The sequence below is a fragment of the Cimex lectularius genome, unplaced genomic scaffold, assembly GCF_000648675.2.
Source record: "Cimex lectularius strain Harlan isolate CLEC.00 unplaced genomic scaffold, Clec_2.1 scaffold21, whole genome shotgun sequence".
Lineage (NCBI taxonomy): Eukaryota > Metazoa > Arthropoda > Insecta > Hemiptera > Cimicidae > Cimex > Cimex lectularius.
The window spans coordinates 2,797,353-2,816,858 of record NW_019392671.1 but is presented as its reverse complement, the minus strand read 5'-3'; the positions used below and the strand labels follow the sequence as shown (position 1 = coordinate 2,816,858).

The 19,506-nt window shown below is 38.3% G+C and overlaps 1 protein-coding gene across 1 annotated transcript in view; it reads left to right on the top strand.

Annotated features, from left to right (window-relative positions):
* LOC106670892 overlaps positions 1 to 19,506 on the top strand; it is a 56,500-nt gene that overhangs the window by 13,231 nt on the left and 23,763 nt on the right. Inside the window, exon 2 of the mRNA XM_014401559.2 lies at positions 389 to 543. Coding sequence (XP_014257045.1) covers positions 389 to 543 — 155 coding nt within the window. The remainder of the gene's footprint in view (positions 1 to 388; positions 544 to 19,506) is intronic.

Sequence of the window (19,506 nt, the reverse complement as noted above, 5' to 3'; positions counted from 1 at the left end):
TTTTAGTTAAGTTATTTTTGATAATTGTAAAAAAAAACTGATCCTCCGGGCCGGATGGAATCATACACCGTTTCGCTTTAGCTCTTGGGCTGGAAATCTGTAGATAAAATTAATCGCGTTTTGTTTCGGTGAATTATTTTTGATAATTGTCGTAAGAAAACTGGTCCTCCAGGCCGGATGGAATCATACACCGGTTTGTTTTAGCCCTTAGGCCAGAAATTTGTAGGCAAAATAAATCTCTTTTTGTTTCGTGCTTACTTGAATGATTTTTGATAATTGTCTAAAAAACTGGTCCTCCGGGCCGGATTCTTGATTCTTGATCCCTGGTCCTAAACACTGCCCGATTCGACTTCTTTAACTTTAACATACTTTAACTTTCTGTTTACAGATGGAAACCCTTTATACAGGAAGGCTCCACGGATTTCCAAATTTGACGGCCGGCTACTACAGCAGCATACCGGACGAGGGAGTTCTCTCTTTGATCGTCGTCCTCGCCACATCTGTCTCACTGGTCGCACTCGTATTCGCCTTTATAACCTACAGGTAATCCTAACTATGCCGAACCCCTTTGACAATCCTGAAGGGCAAAGAGGGCGCGCGCGGTCTTGGGATTCCTCGTAAAAGTTGAAAAGCGGGCCGGGAAAAGTTTTATTCTTTCTCCCAAACCCCTGCCCTGAGAGGCGAAGCACATTTTTGGAGATATATTGCGCCAATTTCAGCCATCTCGGAGGCCCTGTATTAATTTCCGACTCGGAAGAAAGTCTGACAAAGCCGCTCGTTAATCAGGAAGTAGAAAATCGACCCTGGACCTCTTCCCTCTCAACCTGGACTGGATTTACAGGATAAAGGGCTTTCGTCCTGTTTAAAAATAAAAGGGACGCTTTTTTCTATAGTGATAAACTTGACTAAGTATGACATTTTGGGTGTATTGAATCTCCTCTGGGTGCTTTGGATTCATCGCGCCTCTCGGTTTGTTTCGAACCGGTTCAACCGTGAACGATCCGAGACACGATGAACGGAGGATCCGACGAGCCGTGAGCCGGCCGATAAGGCACGGGTCGATAAACGGCCCCCGTGGAACCGGCGAGATCGATCCCCAGGGGTGGACTACGGTGCACGGCAAAGAATTGGACTCGAGTACAAATAAAAATCAATTTTCAAACGGGCACCTACATATATTATTGAAATGACGACTGCTACGCCGTCAATTCCAAAAACTACCGGCCAAATATTGCCTATTTAATTTCAAAAACGAATTCGTTTTAAGGGCAGTTCAATACTTTACAATTTTTATTCTGTTAGGTTTTTGAAAATACCTAATAGTTGCTGAGATATGTGCAAGATATTTAGAGAAAAAAAACGTTTTTTCTTTAATGCAATATTTTCACAAATATCTCAGAAATATTTCACTTTTTGCAAAAATATAATAGAGTAAAAGTCGTAGAAAACGAAAAATAGGTTAAATTGACCCTTGTGTGGACTTCAACGGACCTTAATTAATTTAAAAAAATCAAATTAGGCGGAAGTCTTATTTGACTCGAACAATTTTTCTCCTCAAAATTGTAAAAAAACTTTCTTTTGAATCAAACTGGAAAAGTTAGTACGTACCACGGATCAATTCTCCCCCTTTCATATTAAAGAATGGATTCCTTTTATTGGAAAATCGTTCCTATTGAACTTTTATACTGTTAAATTTTTTATAAAACTTAATTTCCGAGATATGTGCAAAAATTTGGTTGCACCATTTTTTTAAAATTCTCAAATAGCGTGAAATGTTTCAAAAAAAATTAACAGAATCAAAGTTGTAGGGAATCAAACATGGTTGTTACACGACCATTTTGTCGGTTGATGGATTAGGCGATCCACAACCAAAATCCAAAAAACCACTTGACGAATTCATCATAATCATTTGAAATTAGTGTCCTTTTAAAGAAAATTCAATCTTTTTCAAGTTTTATACGGGGTGTCCTAGTTCCTTCTGACGAAACTCAGGGAATCGATTCTACTCTTCGTTTGGAACAAAAAATGAGCAGAAGAAAATTTTCTATTTTGAAGATATTCGTCAATTTAGGTTTTTTCACTACCTTACCGCATAAAAACGCTTACAACTTCCAAAATGTTGAGACTACAACAAATCCAATTACATCATTTGAAAGAACGCTAAATTTTCTGTAAGATACTTCTATTTGCAATAATCTGAATGACATAAAATGTTAGCCAATATCAGTTGGAATATGTTAAAATTACCAAATTTAACATTTTGGTCATGATTGCACCTTCTACTGAGGTTACAAAAAAATACCTACAACTTGCCAAATTTCACAAAAACTTCTTCATCTAATATGCTTTACGTTGATATATCCAGGTTTTTAAATAACGTTCTAGTAGAGTTGAAAAATAACAATGAATGTTCGAAAAAGTGAGCTAAGGTAAATTTGAAGAGGGGTAGAAATAAATCAAATAGAACTCGGGGATGGGATCGAAGTTTAACTGACATTTTTGTTGAGGTTTGAGTAGAATAAATTAAGGTTTTTAGTTGAGATAAAAAAAAAGTTAACGGCACGAGCGGGATTCGAACCCACGATCTTCGGCTAGATACGCCGCTGCTCTACCACTTGAGCTATCGTGACTTCGATCCTCTCGGACACTAACTTCCCAACTCAACCCCACCTTTTGAATTTTCCCTCCTTTTTGCCATTTTTCAAGCATGAAAAACCATTTCAACCATTTCAGCCATTAAAAGCCTTAATTAATTATAATATTAATTGGTCAAGCGGACCACGAAATTAGTGAATTTTGAGTAGAATGGCGAAAGTTTTGATTTTAATGGTAATTTTGATTGTAGGTTGAGTAGGTAATAAAGCATTTTAAATAGTTTCTTGAGTGTCTGTTTTTTTAATCGTACGTGTGGATTCTATGTTAGTCTTCTATCAATTGTAAGTCCTAAATAGATAACTTTGTCGGATTGAGGAACAGGTACATTGGGTAAGTAAGTATATGCTAGGACAAATCTCACGACAGAGTGTAAAAGTGATATGTTGTGACTTTGAGGGATGAAACTTTATTTTCCAAAGGATGCTCCATTTTTCAAGAGGGATGACTTGTTAATATGACGGTGTCATCTGCGTATGTGGCGGTAAGTGTATTCTCATTTATGGGCGTATCAGAAGTAAAAATTGTGTACAACAGCGGAGCGAGTATTGACCTTTGTGGTACACCTGCAAGCATTTCTTCCATCCCAGAAGTCTCCGTATCCTGGTTTATTCGAAAAATCTCTCTTTAAGGTATGATTGTATAATCAGATAATAGGCCTGGGGTAAAAATAATTTAAATTTGTTTAACAATCCCTCGTGCCATATTTTGTCGAAGGCCTGAGAAACATCTGTCACTCTGTGAAGTTGATGAGTGGTGGAATGATGGATTCGAAAGCCAAATTGATGTCCTGGTAAGATGTTCGAAGTAGCAATAGAGATAATTATTTTGTAAAATAATTTTTCGAATAATTTATAAGGAACGGATAACAAACCAATAGATAAGATGATGGGGAGCTTAAATTTTTATGGTGCTTTGGGATCATTTAAATGTAAGAAATTTTCCATTGTATGGGAAGGAAAGTGTGTAGTCCTCAAAATTGCGTTAAATAAAGAAGTCAGAAAGACGACTGTTTTTTTTGGGAAGTTCTTGAAGAACTTCATCTGTTATCAAATCATGGCCAGGTGATTTTTTTTAGGAAGCTGTCGTATTTGTTGTGATACTTGTTTTGGAGTTATTGGTTTAGGTGGCAGATCTAGGGGCATAGGTGTCATAAGTGAATCTGATATAAATTTATCGTGTTCAGTATTCATTAAGTTATGAGGTTTGAATATCTCGGAGAGAAGTTTCGCAAATTTTGGACTTTTCTTTATCGGAAACGATCCAAGTTCCATCATCATTCTTGAAAGGAGCTGAGACTACGTTTAGTACTACGCAGGCTCCCATCCTCTGTTGACAAGCTTTTCAAATGTGTCTCGTATGATAGTTGTTTAAATTGTTTTACTTCTTTGTTCAATTTATTCAAAAGTTTCTTGTAATTTTGTTTGTCAACGACTGATCTAGTACGTTGCCAAAGGTTTCTAGCCCGTGTGGTGTTTGGTGTGATTTATTGTAAATGTGAGTTTAAAATTTCACGTCGTAAAGCTCGACCTCTAAGAGAGCAAAGACGGGCGCCCCACTGGATATGTTTAGCGTTGTATTCCCCTCCAGCAGAAAAGTTGGTCCCAGAAATCCGAATAACTCCTTAAACTAGTCACTTGAAATGGAACACCTGGATGGGCAATACACCGCTGTAAAAAGTCTTGTTGAAGCGTAGAGAAATGGAAGTACTCTGAAACTGTGGTGTTGTGTACGGCGGTAGAACATAATGTAAAAGTGAAGATTTTGTAATCACAGCAGTGCCACCGTGAGGCGTGCCATCTGGTTGGTCAGTCCTATATACAGTGTAGTATGTAATGTAAAAACGAGATTTGGATGTCATGTGTGTTTCAAAGATCAAGGCAATATCGATGCGGTCAATAATAAAAATTCGAGTTCCATTTTACGTTGTGAGAGGTCATTTGCATTCCATAAAAGAATTGATAATGTGTCAACTGTAGGAGCATTAATTACTATATTGTGTACAGAAGGCTTGGGTCATATGAGAGATTTGATTGACTATGTTGAAAAGAGGATGGATAAGTGCGTTCATTTGTGTTAGAAAATGTAGGAGACCATGCGGCATACCAACTGATGTGCTAGTAGCATCCTCAGCCCATTGATTATCCATTGGTCTTGTTTGAGTCCTTACCCTCGTTGGCGGTGGTGGGGATTCGCTCTTCTTGTTAAAAAGCGACGGAAAATTAGTCTAGTTGGGGTGGATTCGATGTTGTACTATTGTTCTTCCTTCCTTGTTATCTTTGTTCCGTGCTCCTTGTTGTGCGTTTTGCTTGTAAGTCTTTGAAGGCATTGCACCCTCTGTAGTCCGCAGGGTGATCACCTCCGCAGTTTGCACATGTCGCTTTAGTAGATCTGCTTTTTCCGCAAGATCCAGATTCGTGTTCGAACGCACCGCACCGCTGATATCTACAATAGGATTTGGTGTGTCCGACGCCTTGGCACCGTGTGCATTGCACGTTTTGCCTCCGCTTAAAAGGTTCTTCAATTTTTATTTTTGTGTACAATAGCGTCGAGATATCATAGATTTATTCATTGTATGTGTTTCGTTCTATGTCTACAAAAAACATGTTCAATGGTAGTTTAAATCGTGATAGAGCGTTAATTGTATCCTTTGTTGCTTAATTCTTCAACTATTAATCCCGTGCGGGTAGAGAAGTGTAGACCTTTTAATACAATTCTGCAATTTTTTCTTCTTTATACGTATGAAATTCAATTTTTCCAAAAATTGTATAAATTTTCTGTATGTATGTGGTTTGTTTGCAGTAGTTTTAAAGTATTTTTAGTGTTTTTTATGATGAAGGAATTGACGCCTCCTTTGTTTTCTAAAATTTTTGTTAGTGAATGAGTATTCACGAAATTTTTAATGTAAATCGGTGGAAGTTTCGGATCTTTTGTTTCTGTATTATTTTTATTTGACATTTCAGTGGCAGAAAATATTTGATTGTTTGTAGGGATTGGAGTACGCACAGTAGTTAGGATACGCGGCACTTTCCTCGGGCCCCTGTTGGAAATTTGTGGACCAGGTCGTTTTCTCCCAAAAACTTTGTGCCACCCATCTGTAAGATAGTGTTCGTTTAAGGCACTAACCTCAGAATCCGTTCCTTAATGTTGTCGTCGTCCGTTGATATGTGACGTTCGTCCATTCTTGATTTTCAGTGAACCGGGAAACTCAGAATGTCCAGAGAGTTTAAAAGCAAAATTCTCACTTATATTAATTCCAAAGTTCCAAAGCCGTAAAAGGCCAGAAACTTATAGAAAGAAAACAACAAATTTTTGCAAGCCGTTTTACGTGTCAACGAATCTCGACAGCCAACCGTAAATTTTAATTATAATGGGATATTATTTAAAATAACTGTACATTGACTGAACAATTTTGCAAAATGCTTGAATTAATTTCGGATCCGCGGTAGGGCTGGTATACATTTAATTATTAAATAAGAACAGAAGATTCCGGATTCAACATTTATTAAGTCTTTACAAATTACAGTAATAGATGCCGGCACTTTAATCTAATTTAACAATATTCTTTATAACTAAATTTGATTTACATATGAATTTATTATCTTATAAATAATCAAGAGTTTAAGTTCCAAAATATTTGAGTTCACTTCTTGGCGAAGAATTTAATTATCAAATCCGTAGATGCGGCAGGCGGGCAACAACAATAATAAAAAGAGCAATCTCGAGCACAACGTATCAGCACGAGATTGTTACCTGATGTCTAGTTGACGTCAGCGGATAGGATATATAGCCTCTCTTATGATTCATGCGGCGGTTAAGTAAAGTGCCTTCACGATGGCGGATTTTGTCTAAGGCAGACGACACGACGGGTTTGGTAATTTTCTGGTTATCCAAATTGAACACCGGACTGACACTTCGTAAAACAAGAGGTTATCGTTCACGCATGCGGACAAAGAACGCGGTCTTGACACTATTGAAGTTGTTCAGAGAGAGTCACAAACATCTGATCACAGACCAGAGGACTACAAAGCAAAAGAACTCAAACCCATGGCATCTAAATAATTACTTTAATATTGTTGGCCACAACAATAACATAGGAGTTTTATATACCAATATTGTCGGTTTCATCCCATCGTCTCTGCCATCGCGTAATTTTGTCCAGATGAATTCTGTTGATAATGTCTTTCTTTTCCGCCGGTTCCATTCCCTGAGTTTCTTCATAGATTCTACGCCGTTTATCAACTTCTAATATAATTGGGATTACTCCGGCAATTACACAGAGAGCTTCCGTAGGAGCAGTACGGTATGCTCTAGTGATTTTTAGTAATATTTTTCGCTGCGCTGTTTCTAATGTTCTTCGATGGGCTGATGCTACAGCACTTGCCCAGATTGGGCATGCATACACGATGACTGACGCTTAGACAGCCATGGCTATTGTTTTTCTTTAACAAAATCGAACGCCCCATGATGGTCCTGTTAATGCATTCATACGACAGATGGTTGTTGATACTTCATCTTTTACTGCCTCTATGCTAAACTCATGCCTGATCCTATGTTAAGTCCTAGGTACTTGGCTTCTTGACAGTACTTAACTGTTTTATCTCCAACTTTAAGTTTGGGCCATGATCGTAACTTGAGTTTGCCAGTCAGTAGTATTAATGCTGACTTATCTACTGCCAACATTAATTTGGTCTCATCACACCATTGCTGAGCTATTAATATTGCCGCATTTCCTTTGGACTCCAAGTCGCTACGCGTATTCGCTTCTATTACGACAGCGAGGTCATCCACGTATGCAATTGGATTTAGTCCTGAATTACTTAATCTGTTCAGTAGGGGGTCTACCGACAATGTCCACAGTAGAGGACCCAATAAAGAGCCCTGCGGCACCCCTTTTTCTATTTCTCGCCCAAGTGACACTCCAGAGGATGTCAGTATTGTTCGATTCATGAGAAAAGAGGTCGTTAAATTGATCATGTCTGGTGGCACCGTCCTACATTTGAGCCTATGTATTATATAAGGCCACCACAGTCTATCATATGCTTTGCTAACGTGCATAAGCAATGCACAGTACTTTCATTTCTGATCTTCATAATAGCACTCATTGCTGTTGTCGTTGATCGTCCAGATATGCCACCATGTTGGTATTCACTAATAGTTCCCCAGTGATCATTCCGTATTCTGGACGCTATCATGCTCTCCAAAAGTTTACCAAGGTTTGACAGCAACGATATTGTTCTATATGCTGATAGGTATTCTGACGGGCCACTGCCCACTGAGAGGACACCTCTTCGTAATGGGTATCCTACCAGATAACGAATTTGTTATCAGAATTTTTTATGTCATCACCATGATCCGTAGAGTGCCATGCTCTGGCTAGAGCCTGGAGATGTATTTGGCATTGTTTAGAACCAGCGTAGTGATTGTCGCTGATGCCTTGGATCTGGCAATTGGCACATTTGGCTTGTGTAATGTTGCAGCTCCTTGTGTCATGATTTCCTGCGCATATTCCACACGTAGGGTCTTTCTTCGGGCAATTGACTGCAACGTGTCCATATCTCTGGCAGTTGAAACATCGAGTTACTCCAGAGTACTCCTTAACTACACATGACTGATAGTCGAGATAAACTTTGCCCCGGCTGATGGCAGCTTTCCACGTCTGTGGATCAACTTCCACCACCCAGGAAACAAATTGGGAGTCTTGCCTTGATCCTGCACCATACCTAAGTGTGAAGAGGGTCCGCACGGTGTTAGGATTCCACAGTGCCTCTACGCAATTGTTTGCTGTTAGCTGTTCAGCAATCTGAGTGGGTGAATGTTCTTTGGGTACTCTCAGAATAAGTAGTCTGGGGGATCTCTTGCTCGCTATACGTGCTGTAAGGCCAGATTGTTGCAATTCTTTGCTGGTCATTATGGCTTGTCGATCTTCGGCGGAGTCCGTTCTAATGGCTAACCCTCCTTTAGCCGTAATCCTTATATTGTCGACTCGTATTTTTGTTTCTCTTGGATTAATGATTTGTTTGACGTGTGCGAGTAGGTTTGATGAATTCAAGTTGTCTTGAGGGTCTATGTACACTATTTTTTATATGTTATCTGCATGGTTGTTTTGTTTATTCGAAGGTTGGGTTTTTAGGATTGTGTTATTTCTGCTTTGATTTATTTCCTTGATTTTAGGTAATTTCTTTTTTACTACAGTAGTCCAAGAGATCGGTTGTATCTCTGAGTTGTTTACTATTTCCGAGGGGGTGGTAACTGTAGGGTTTTGGATTCTTGATGGCTGTGGTTTGAGGTGTTCCGGTACGTTTTTGATTATAGGTTACAGCGCTTTGGTAAGTGCTTCTACTAAATTATTTGTGTTTATGGGTGCGTTTTCTACTTTCCCTTTCAGGAAGGTATTTTCGATTGTTAGTTCATTCAGGATACAGATTAACTGATCAGTTAAATGTATTATGTGTGCAGCAGCCTGTTTAGGGCATTTGTTAGTAGGCTCTATTAGATATTGAACAATTTGCTCCCTAATGTGATGAGCCGTTTTTTGTAACTTCTAATGCGCCGTATAGGTGACCATTTCCCTCGATTTGCTCGATTTTCTTCCTTTTAATTTTGGTGATGTCCTCTCCTCCAAAGATTTCAAATCTAGACCTAGCATACATATCACACTCTGCGAGGTAGTTCCTTGCCGTTTCTTCTTTTATTTCGCAGAAGCCCCAAAAGGGATCTGGTAGGATACCCATTACGAAGAGGTGTCCTCTCAGGGGGCAGTGGCCCGTCAGAATACCTATCAGCCCCCTTCCTTGAGTTAGAGAATAGCCATTTCGATTCTGCTCGTTTGATCGCCTTAACAAACTCTTTCGATTGCCTGTGTCTGGGGGATAAATTCCACTCCCTAAGGAATTGTTTCATTCCCCAGTTTCATACTCTCTTTCGCTGTGCTCATAGAGTGAGGTAATACCGGTTGTGGCACGACAAATACAAAAAATACTCTTATAGAAACTGCTTTTCCCGAAGATATTCATGATGAGGACAATGCAAACCATATTGTGCATAGAAAAAATATGAAAATTAAATACAAAATGATAAGCAATGAACCTTGGACTGACTTTGAAATAACCTCAGCTGCAATGAAGTTAAGAAATGGAAGAGCACCGGGCTTTGACAGAGTAGAGTCTAGAACCATTAAATCGTGTATTAAAAATAATAGAGAACCTCTCCTGCAGGTGATGGACGATACCAGAAGACTCGGATATTTCCCTAAAGTGTGGAAAAAAGCTGTAGCCTGCCCCTTCCTGAAAGCTGGAAAACCACCGGATCCTGACTCATATAGAACAATATCGTTGCTGTCAAACCTTACTTCCCAGCACTGTGGAAAGGAGCACGCGTCTGTGCCTTCCTTAAGCCCGGTAGACCCGCAGACCAGCCAGCCTCTTATAGGATGATCTCTCTTCTTCCGGTTCTAGGGAAGGCTCTGGAACACCTAATATTAGGAAGACTCCGCATGGCGATTGACCCATCGCTCCATCATGGGCAATATGGCGCAATGCCGGGACGCAGTACAACCCACGCGATACGTACACTTGCCAATCGAGTCTCAACGACGCTGACAAAGTATGCACTTGGAATTTTCTTTGACGTCAGAAAAGCCTTCGATAGGATGTGGTGGTCGGCCGTTCTAGACGCGCTTACCCGCCGAGGTGTAGAGAAAGACCTGTGCGCGCTAATATCCAATTATTTAAGCGGGCGGCACGTAACTCTATCAGAATATGGCGCTGACTGCCGCAGAGCAGTTCAGATGGGGATACCCCAAGGATCCGTACTGGGCCCGTACCTGTGGTCAGTACTATTCGATGGTGCCCTGGCAGAGCTAGAGAACGCGGGACTAACTGCAGTCGCATATGTGGACGATCTCGTCGTGATGGTCCAAGCGGACACCAAGGCGGCTCTTGAGGCGCAGGGAGAAACTGCAGTAACCGTCTTAAATAACTGGTGTAGGAGAGTCCGCCCCCAACTGGCCCCTGAAAAAACGGAGATGATGTTATTAAAAGGCTCTCTTAATATGCGGTCTCCACCGACCATCAGAGTAAACGGCAGAACAATCAAAGCCCCCCCAAACCCTGAAGTATCTTGGAGTAAAAATGACGGCAGGACTGCGATTCGGCATAAACGCCAGCAATACAAGGGAGAAGATGCCCGCCCGAATCGCGGCAATTAGAGCCCTGTGCGGCGCTACGTGGGGCATCAGCCACAAAACAAGGCAAACTTACTATACTGCATTGTGCCAGTCTGTGCTTTTATATGCTGCCCCAGTATGGACAAGAGTGCTGCGAGAGGCCGATTGGGCGAAACTCCGCAGTGCGCAAAGATCGGCCTTATTAGTCGTCACCCAGGCCTACCGAACGACATCGACGGATGCTTTGACAGTGATTGCCGGACGACCCCCCATTGATCTGAAGGCCAAAGCTGTGTGTGCTGCATGGGAGCTTGCCAACGGGTACCAGCCCTGTGTCCCCGTGCAGTCCAAAGAAGACGTCGATGCCTGGTTAATAGAGGAATGGCAACGTAGGTGGGATTCGACGCCAAAAGGAAGGCACACTTACCGACTCCTGAACAGCATAAAGGATCGCTTAGCCATGAAACATCTGACGGCAGATCACTACACGTCCCAATTCCTTACTGGGCACGGAGATTTTTCAGCAAAACTGCACAGCTTAGGACTGAAAGATAGCCCGTTATGTGAATGCGGAATGCCTGAGACGGTTGACCACGTGGCTCTCGAGTGCGAAAGGTACACCGTACTTCGCACAAAATGGATGTATGAAGTAGAAGTAGATGTAGCATCCATGGACACCGTCCGCCGTGCCATATCCACCAGGGCAGGGTACAAGGCCACAGAAATGCTATGGAAGGCAGTAATGAGGCAGAAAGGATGGCCGGCAAAGCATAGACCAGTACCGTAACGTGCAAGCTATAAAAATGGATAAGATTATAAGACTGCCAAAAACGATGCTCTTCCCCCAGATCCCAACCGGACGCCTCCGCGAGGCCCATCCTGGGGGCGCCAGCTCGGCGCCGCAAAGTTCCGGCGGGGGAATTGAGCTTCGGCCACTAGGCAGAGAAAGACACCTGCAAAGCTCTTCGAGGGCCAAGGGGCAGGAAAGAGAAAGAAAGACCTAGTGGCTGGTCCTTGCTGGCTCTGGCTGGCTGAGTCCTCTTGTTGAATCCCAGACGGAGTGTGGCTGCTTCTCTCCCGGTTCTTGGTCTTGACTGCCTGGGATGAGTCTCTGATGTTGACTGGCTGGGGTGAGTCTCTGATTTCGACCGGCTGGGGGGGTGAGTCTTGCATCTTGACTGACTGGGGTGAGTCTCGGATTTTGACTGACTTTTGATTTTCCAGTCATCCCTTTTATACCGGGTCTCTCCCGGAGTAGGGGTGGAAAGAAACTCAAAAGTCGGGGGAGTTCTCACGCCGCGGGTGGGTCGGCAAAGACGGTGGTCTGTCGCTATTGCTGTTTTTTGTTCTCCAGGTTCGTGGGAAACAACACGTGGATCCAGCCTGGGTCTGCCCCACATTTCGACGTTCTTAAACTGTCTACCTGGGTAACCATTTCAAAGCTACATTTGCCAGATGTGTCACGTCGTTCCCGTCAACAATCCATGTACATAGTACTTATTTATGTAAGTTATCTCAGTTCTAATAGACAACACCTTAAAATAAAAAAAAAAAAACTTTTATTCCCAAATACAAGTTTTCAAATTAAAATGAATAACTGAGGGGAAGTGCACGGTGTCGGAGTCGAGGGTAGACTGGACTCCCATGGGAAAAACAGCCTATCGCCGGCTACGACGCCTACGCGCATAAGCAGCCAGGCTGCAAAAATAAATGCAACCTCTGCAGATAAGCTTAACGTAACTTGTATGTATTTATTTGTACCTGTTAACATAAATTCTGATATTTGTAAAAAAACACTTTCCAACACAGGGAAATTTTGCATTAGTGAGTTGGATATTATGTAAGAAAAACTGGCTTGTTTCTTCTTCGACTGTTATTGTATGGTGTAAAGAAAGACATTTACTTTGTTACTTGTAACGTGATTTTTGTATTTTCGTGAATATTTATAACCTTACGGTACTGTTTTTATAAATTCGAAACAAAAAATGCGTTTTTTTCTTGCATTACAGTATTGTTGATCGGTTTTGTCATTGTACCGCCTTGAGAATGACTAAATATGCGGTGGAAAGCATGGCTAATAAACATAACCTTGCTGTTTACTTGGACCACAAACCCGATAACTGAGAGCATTAAAATTTACTGAAAATTTGGTTAGGTGAAAGTCGTAGACAGTTGCTTTTTCTTTAAAACTACATTAAGTCGAAATTGTTTTACTTTTATAAATAACCACTGTCGACTTCCTTAATTAATTAAAAAAATCCAATTATGCTGAATTCTTACCAGCTAGGGAAAAGGTCTTTAAAATTTAAAAAAGTATACACTTTTAGTTGTTGTTTTTTTAAAAGGTAAAAACTGATTAAATAAAATCTACGGATTACCCTAAAAGGTAAATCGCCCCCTTATTCGGACGTAGTAGGCTAAACCGGCAAGGCAGTGTATTGCCGAACTGTAGGCCTTCAGCGCCGTCATTTTTAGGCCAAATGCCAGATGCCCAACCGTTTTCTTTAAAATTAATTAAGGTTTTTAGTTGAGATGAAAACAAGTTAATGGGACGAGCGGGATTCGAACCCACGATCTTCGGCTAGATACGCCGCTGCTCTACCACTTGAGCTATCGTGACCTCGATCCACTCGGACATCAACTTCCTATCTCAACCCCTCCTTATGAGTTTTCCTCCTTTTTGCTATTTTTCAAATGTCGTGTAATCGGATTGGATTCTCGACGACAAATGGAATGGCCACGGGGTGCTTTAGTGAATTGTATTTCATTTTAATTCATTAAATGCACTAATTTCGTGGTCCGCTTGACCAATTAATACATTACAATTAATTAAGGTTTTTACTTGAGATGAAAAATGGGGGTCCGAATCCCGCTCGTGCCATTAACCTTTTTTCATCTCAACTAAAAACCTTAATTAATTTAATGTATTAATTGGTCAAGCGGACCACGAAATTAGTGAATTTAACATTTTCTTTAATTTCAAAGGACAAAATAAATAAACATATAAGACTGGCCATTTAATGAACTTTATCTCATTATCTATCGGACGTAAAAAGTTATAAAGTGAATTAATTTTAAAAAGAAATATAATTCTACACAACTTTAACTGTCCTACTCCGAAAAAGTTAATAATTTCAGAGATATTTGAAAAAATATAGGATAAAGAAAGAACCCATGTTTTTCTTCTACATTTTTGTAAATTTTTCAGAAACTTAACTTTTACTGAAAATTTTTCAGAAACTTTTAACTTTTACTGAAAATTTGGCTAGGTGAAAATCGCACAGGGTTGCTTTTCCTTTAAAACCACATAGATTTGAAATAATTACTGTGAGATTTTTCAGTTTTTTAAATTCTGGAGTGAGAATCGCGTAAGCCATCAATTATAGACAAATGTCATTTTATGATCATGTTTGTGATTTAAAAGTTTTACAAAAATCCAATTCTCTACAACTTTGACTGTAAGTAAGAAAGTAAAATATAGGAGAAAGTAACGAACCATGTTTTTTCTACATTTTTGTAAATATCTCAGAAGATTTTATCATTTTCAAAAACGTAACTAAGAAAATCTTCTTGAAAATTGAATTTCCTTTAAAATTTCAAGTTTTAATTTTTGCAAAAACACTGCTAGTTTGTTCATTTTCTACATTATGTATTTTCCCTTTCTTCCTCGCTTAAGAAATATATTAAAGATTATATTAGGATTCTACTTATGGTTATCCCGTCGAGTATTAATACAAGTCTTACCATAAAAGTTATTTGAGTTGGAGACAGTAAAAAAAAAAAAAAAAAAAAAAAAAAAAAAACTGAAATATCACGATAACTCTAACAGCGGGTTTTGCAAAACCATATGTAGATGATGATAAAAACTTTATATTTAAAGAATTTTATTTGGAAGAGTTTATTCAGCCAAGCCATTAAGGGGAACAACATGAAATTAAACAAATGGGATAAATTTAGTGGTAGAAATCAGAATGCGTAGTCAGGTTGTAGGAATTTGAAAAGGAGTGAATTACGTGGAATTATTAATGGAAATAGGAAAATCCATGTATGCGACTGTTTTTAGAAAAAAAGTGCCAAGATTGGTACAGTTGTAAAAAAAAAGCTGGGTTTAGAAAATCGGAACAGATGGTCAAATTCATTTCTTAAAACATATACAGATAAAGGTTGGTCAAATGTTTTATATTCATAAACATAAATATGTAGCTGGCTGTGGGTCGCTATTACAATACGCACTGCGTAAAGATAGATTATTATTAAAATGTGAGAAAAATATGACAGAAGTATCAATAATCGGCCATATTGTTCGTATGTTGTTATTAATCGGGTTCCCTATTTACATAGAAAATAAAGTAGGCAAAGAAGAAGTTGGAAATCCTCAAGGACTTAAGAACCAATTGAGGGAGTATAAATCGTTTGCGAAAAACATAAACCAAGTTGACCAAAAACCGATTTCACCGCATTTTAAAAAAAATTAGCACAATAAGATAACATGCTTTATTTGCGTGATATAGCGTGACTCTTCTTCTTTTTTTGTTGGGCCCAACCCTAATTTCGGAAAACAAAAGAGGTTTTTGACGATCGGACCTGACTACAATTATTTCATTTATCGATCAGGCACCTTTTATATTTCTTTTAAACCAAAGTAAATACGACACCAAATGTTTGTTAAATTTGAATCTTTAATTACAATTTATTTTAACATACAATGACAATATATTTTATTAATTACTATTTTTAATTTAAAGAATCCTTTTATCCTATAACAGACCTATCTCAAATCTACAAACCTTAATTTTAAAATGGAATTTGATTCTCGTTTTATAGTTCCATAAAGAAAGGTAAAGAAATTATTATTATTATTATTAAAATTTTGACCACCAAATTAGAAAATACAATTAAAATATTAACACAACTTTTAAAATGAAATATTATTTCTTTTATTTTTCTTTATAAAAATATATACCCTTTTAAAACTAAATTACAATTACTATTTTTTATTTTGACGTCAAAGTAATAAAATTAACTTTCTTGAATAGTGTGCACACCAAATTTTTCTTTTTACCAAAAGTAGCTGTTTACCCACACAAGCCAGAAAGGGATCTCTTCTGGGACTTGAAAAAAATATAGCCCTTTCTTTGCCCCTACTCCTTTCACTGTTTGAGTGTGTGGAGGGGCATGGCGGTTCATTTAAATCTGAACGTGACATTTGTACGGCATTGGGAAAAGCCGGAGCGCTTCCATTCGCCAGATGCTTGCCGAAATAAAAAACGCACACTGAATTTCACAGAAAAAATGAAAACATATCTGTTACTGAAATTGATAATTCAACTAATTAAGAAATTATTAAACAAGGTCGAATCTCCATAATTTATTAAGATAAATGTTGTTCTGGATAAAATAAAACATAATCTGAAAGGAGTTTATGATAGTGGGTCAAACGTTACACCCATAAATCAGAAGATAGTTGATCCATTGAAAACAAAGCTAACAAACATTCGTAATCTTGAAATTCTTTTAAAATTTTAAGCTTTAAATTTTAGAGAAATAAAATATCGTTGAATTTCACAGAACAAAATGAAAACATATCTGTTACTGAAATTATTAATTCAAAAAATTAAGAAATTCGTCGGGCGAATCTCCATAATTGATTAATATAAATGTTGTTCTTGATTTAAAAAAAAAAATATATGAAAGGAGTTTATGATAGTGTATCAAACGTTACACTCATAAATCAGAAGAAAGTTGCTCCATTGAAAACAAAACTAATAAATTTCTTTTAAATTTGAAGTTTTAATTTATACAAAAAACCGCGAATTTCTTCAATTTTCTACATTATGTATTTTCCTTTTCTTCCCCGCTTGAGAAAGGCATTTTATTTTCTTCTGGCATGGATAAAGGGTTTTACTTTTAAAAATAATCACCCTCCTGTCGACTTCAACGTGCCTTAATTAATAAAAAAAAAAAATCAAATTGGTTGGAAGTCGTACCAGGTGGGTGAAAGTAGGAGGACTTTCATAAATTTCAAGGCTGATTTGACTCGAACAATTTTTCTCCCCTGTTTCAAATTGAAAAAAGGTTAAAAAGTTAGTAAATAAATTCTATGAATTGTCATGAAAAAAAATCGCCCCCATGTTCCGACGGAGTAGGCTAAACCGGCAAGGCAGTGTATTGCCGAACTGTAGGCCTTCAGCGCCGTCCTTTTTAGGCAAGAATAGACGCCCAACTGTTTTCTTTTACTTTTAAAGAATAAAATAAATAAAAAATATGCAAAGTTGAATGCGGAACTTTTTATATTTTTCTCACTTTCTCTCACTCTTTCATTTCCATCATTTTATATTATGTATGATCTTACAGGCTAGAAGGTCTATTAAGGTGTTCAAATAGAACTGGATTCAAATCGTGCCTTTCTCGTACAAACTTGCCCCCCCTTTTTAATAAAAGCGGCCCTTTTTTAATTAAAGGGTGGGAGCCCGTTGACAGTCGGGGTGGTCTTAAAGTAAATAAAACCACCCCAGTCCGTTCTCATCGGAAAACCATTGAGTGGAATCTTGCCTGGGCCATTTATCGGACGGATTCGTTTTAAAGGGAATCCGATGCTATATAACTGACTCCGTCGCGTCTTTAAAAAAATGCAATTTGGAAAAATTGAAGTTGTAGAAATTAAATTTTAGAAAAACCTTTTGATCCATGCTGAGATAAACAGCCATAAAACGTCTAGTTTCTCCATTAATGGGTTAGGCGATTTCAAATCCAGGATAAGAAAACCACTGGAAAATCTCATCCTAATAATTTCAAATTAATGTGCTTTTAAATGAAATTCAATTCTCTACGACTTTTACTTAGACAAATTCTCAAAAACTGTTAATAGTATCTGAAATATTTACAAAAAGTGACCTTTCGTCTGATAACGTTTTCATTCCGAATATTCTCAAGGAAATTCACTACTTTTCAAATTTGACTCGGCCGTTTTTGAAAATGGCTAATAGTTTCTGAGATATTTGCAAAAAAAGAAAAAAAATTTCTTTATTCCAATATTTTTTCAAATATCTCAGAAGCTGTTAAATGTTTCCACAAACGTAACTCAGTCAAAGTTTTGATTTGTAGAGAATTTGATTTTCTTTAGTCATTATTAATTGGATTAACAGACGCTTTTCGATTAAAAAACTTGACTTTTGTTCTTTTAATTTAAAAAATAGATTGTTTTAAAGGAAATTCAATCCTGATCAACTTTAGCTCTATCAAGTTTTAATACTTCATAGTTTCTGAGATATTTGCAAAAATGTAGTGAAAAACGCGTTTTTTCTTTAATGCTACATTTTCGGAAATATCACTGAAATTGTTCACTTTTCAATAAAATGTTCAGAGTCAAAATTTAGAAAATTAGATTTAGTTTAAAATATATTGATAGTAAAATTTTGTAAGTTTGACACATGCTGAGATAAACTGTCGTAAAACGACCAGTTTGTCAATTTATTAATGGATTAAGCGACACTTGAATCAAATCAAAAACACTAGTCAAATCATGATTTTTTTATTTTAAAGAGAATGGATTTTAAAGAAAATTCAATTGTCTACTTTGAGTATGTCACGTTTTTAAAAATTCATAACAGTTTCTGAGATATTTGCAGAAATGTAGAAAATAGCATAGGTTTTTCGGCAATATCTCAGAAACGGTTAGATTTTGCGTGTGAGCCGTTTTTTTGTATTTTTTTACGTTTTTGACGATTTTATTTTGAAAAACGGTCACGATAGGTTGCAAAAGTTCAATATCAGAAATTAACATACCAGAACATTTTCATCCTTTTTAGTGAATTTTGACAGAAAAACAAACTTTCCCTTTACGAGAAAAATTTCCGGCTCAATTGAGCCAGCGAGAGAAAAAGAAACTTTCACCCTCTTTCAAATAGTTTAGAATCGAATCTCGATGGCCAATTACTGTTTCCTCAAAGTCCAAGTCGTCCCGGACGCAAAACGAGCACGTGAAGTTTTCCTATTATAAGTTCCCCCGACTAAGTCCGGGGGATGTTTATCTAAGGGGGGAGGGTCTGAAATGAAACGCAAACAACCGACTGGATCGACCCAACAAGGAAAAAACTAATTTTTTTAATCCTACATGAACATCGAAGGGCCTCCTACGAGTGGAAAATGTTTGAACAAGGGTTGTTTTTAAAATTTTATCAATCCTTTTTGTTAATATTTTTATACAGCCACGTTTGTTGATGTCTTGAAAAGGTCCTTTTCCACTGTGTAAACAGTCGATAACTCACCCCCTTTTTTCCTAAATGCTAGACGGTCCTTTTTCACCACTTTTTTCACCTGAAGAGAGGGGTGAGACTTCCAAATCTAGTTTACCGGGGGGGCGCACTTTAACACGTGTACTTTTATCGAATTTTCCCAAGGCACGTTTTCTCACCCCCTACCATAATTTCTTTATTTATTTTACTCCTTTTTTTCCTAGGATAGGGTGGAAACGGCATTTTCACCCAGGGTGGGAAAACAGACTTTAACTGACCCACCCCCCTCGGGTCTAGATTCTCCCTAATTGACCCAATTTAGCATTCAGGGTCCGCACCCTTGTCTTACAAATATTTACAATGCAAACAACCCCGGCGGTTCGATTATGCACGCTGAGCCGGATCGCCGGCCACCCCATCATCATCAGGCAGAATAGGGAGGAAAAAACCGCC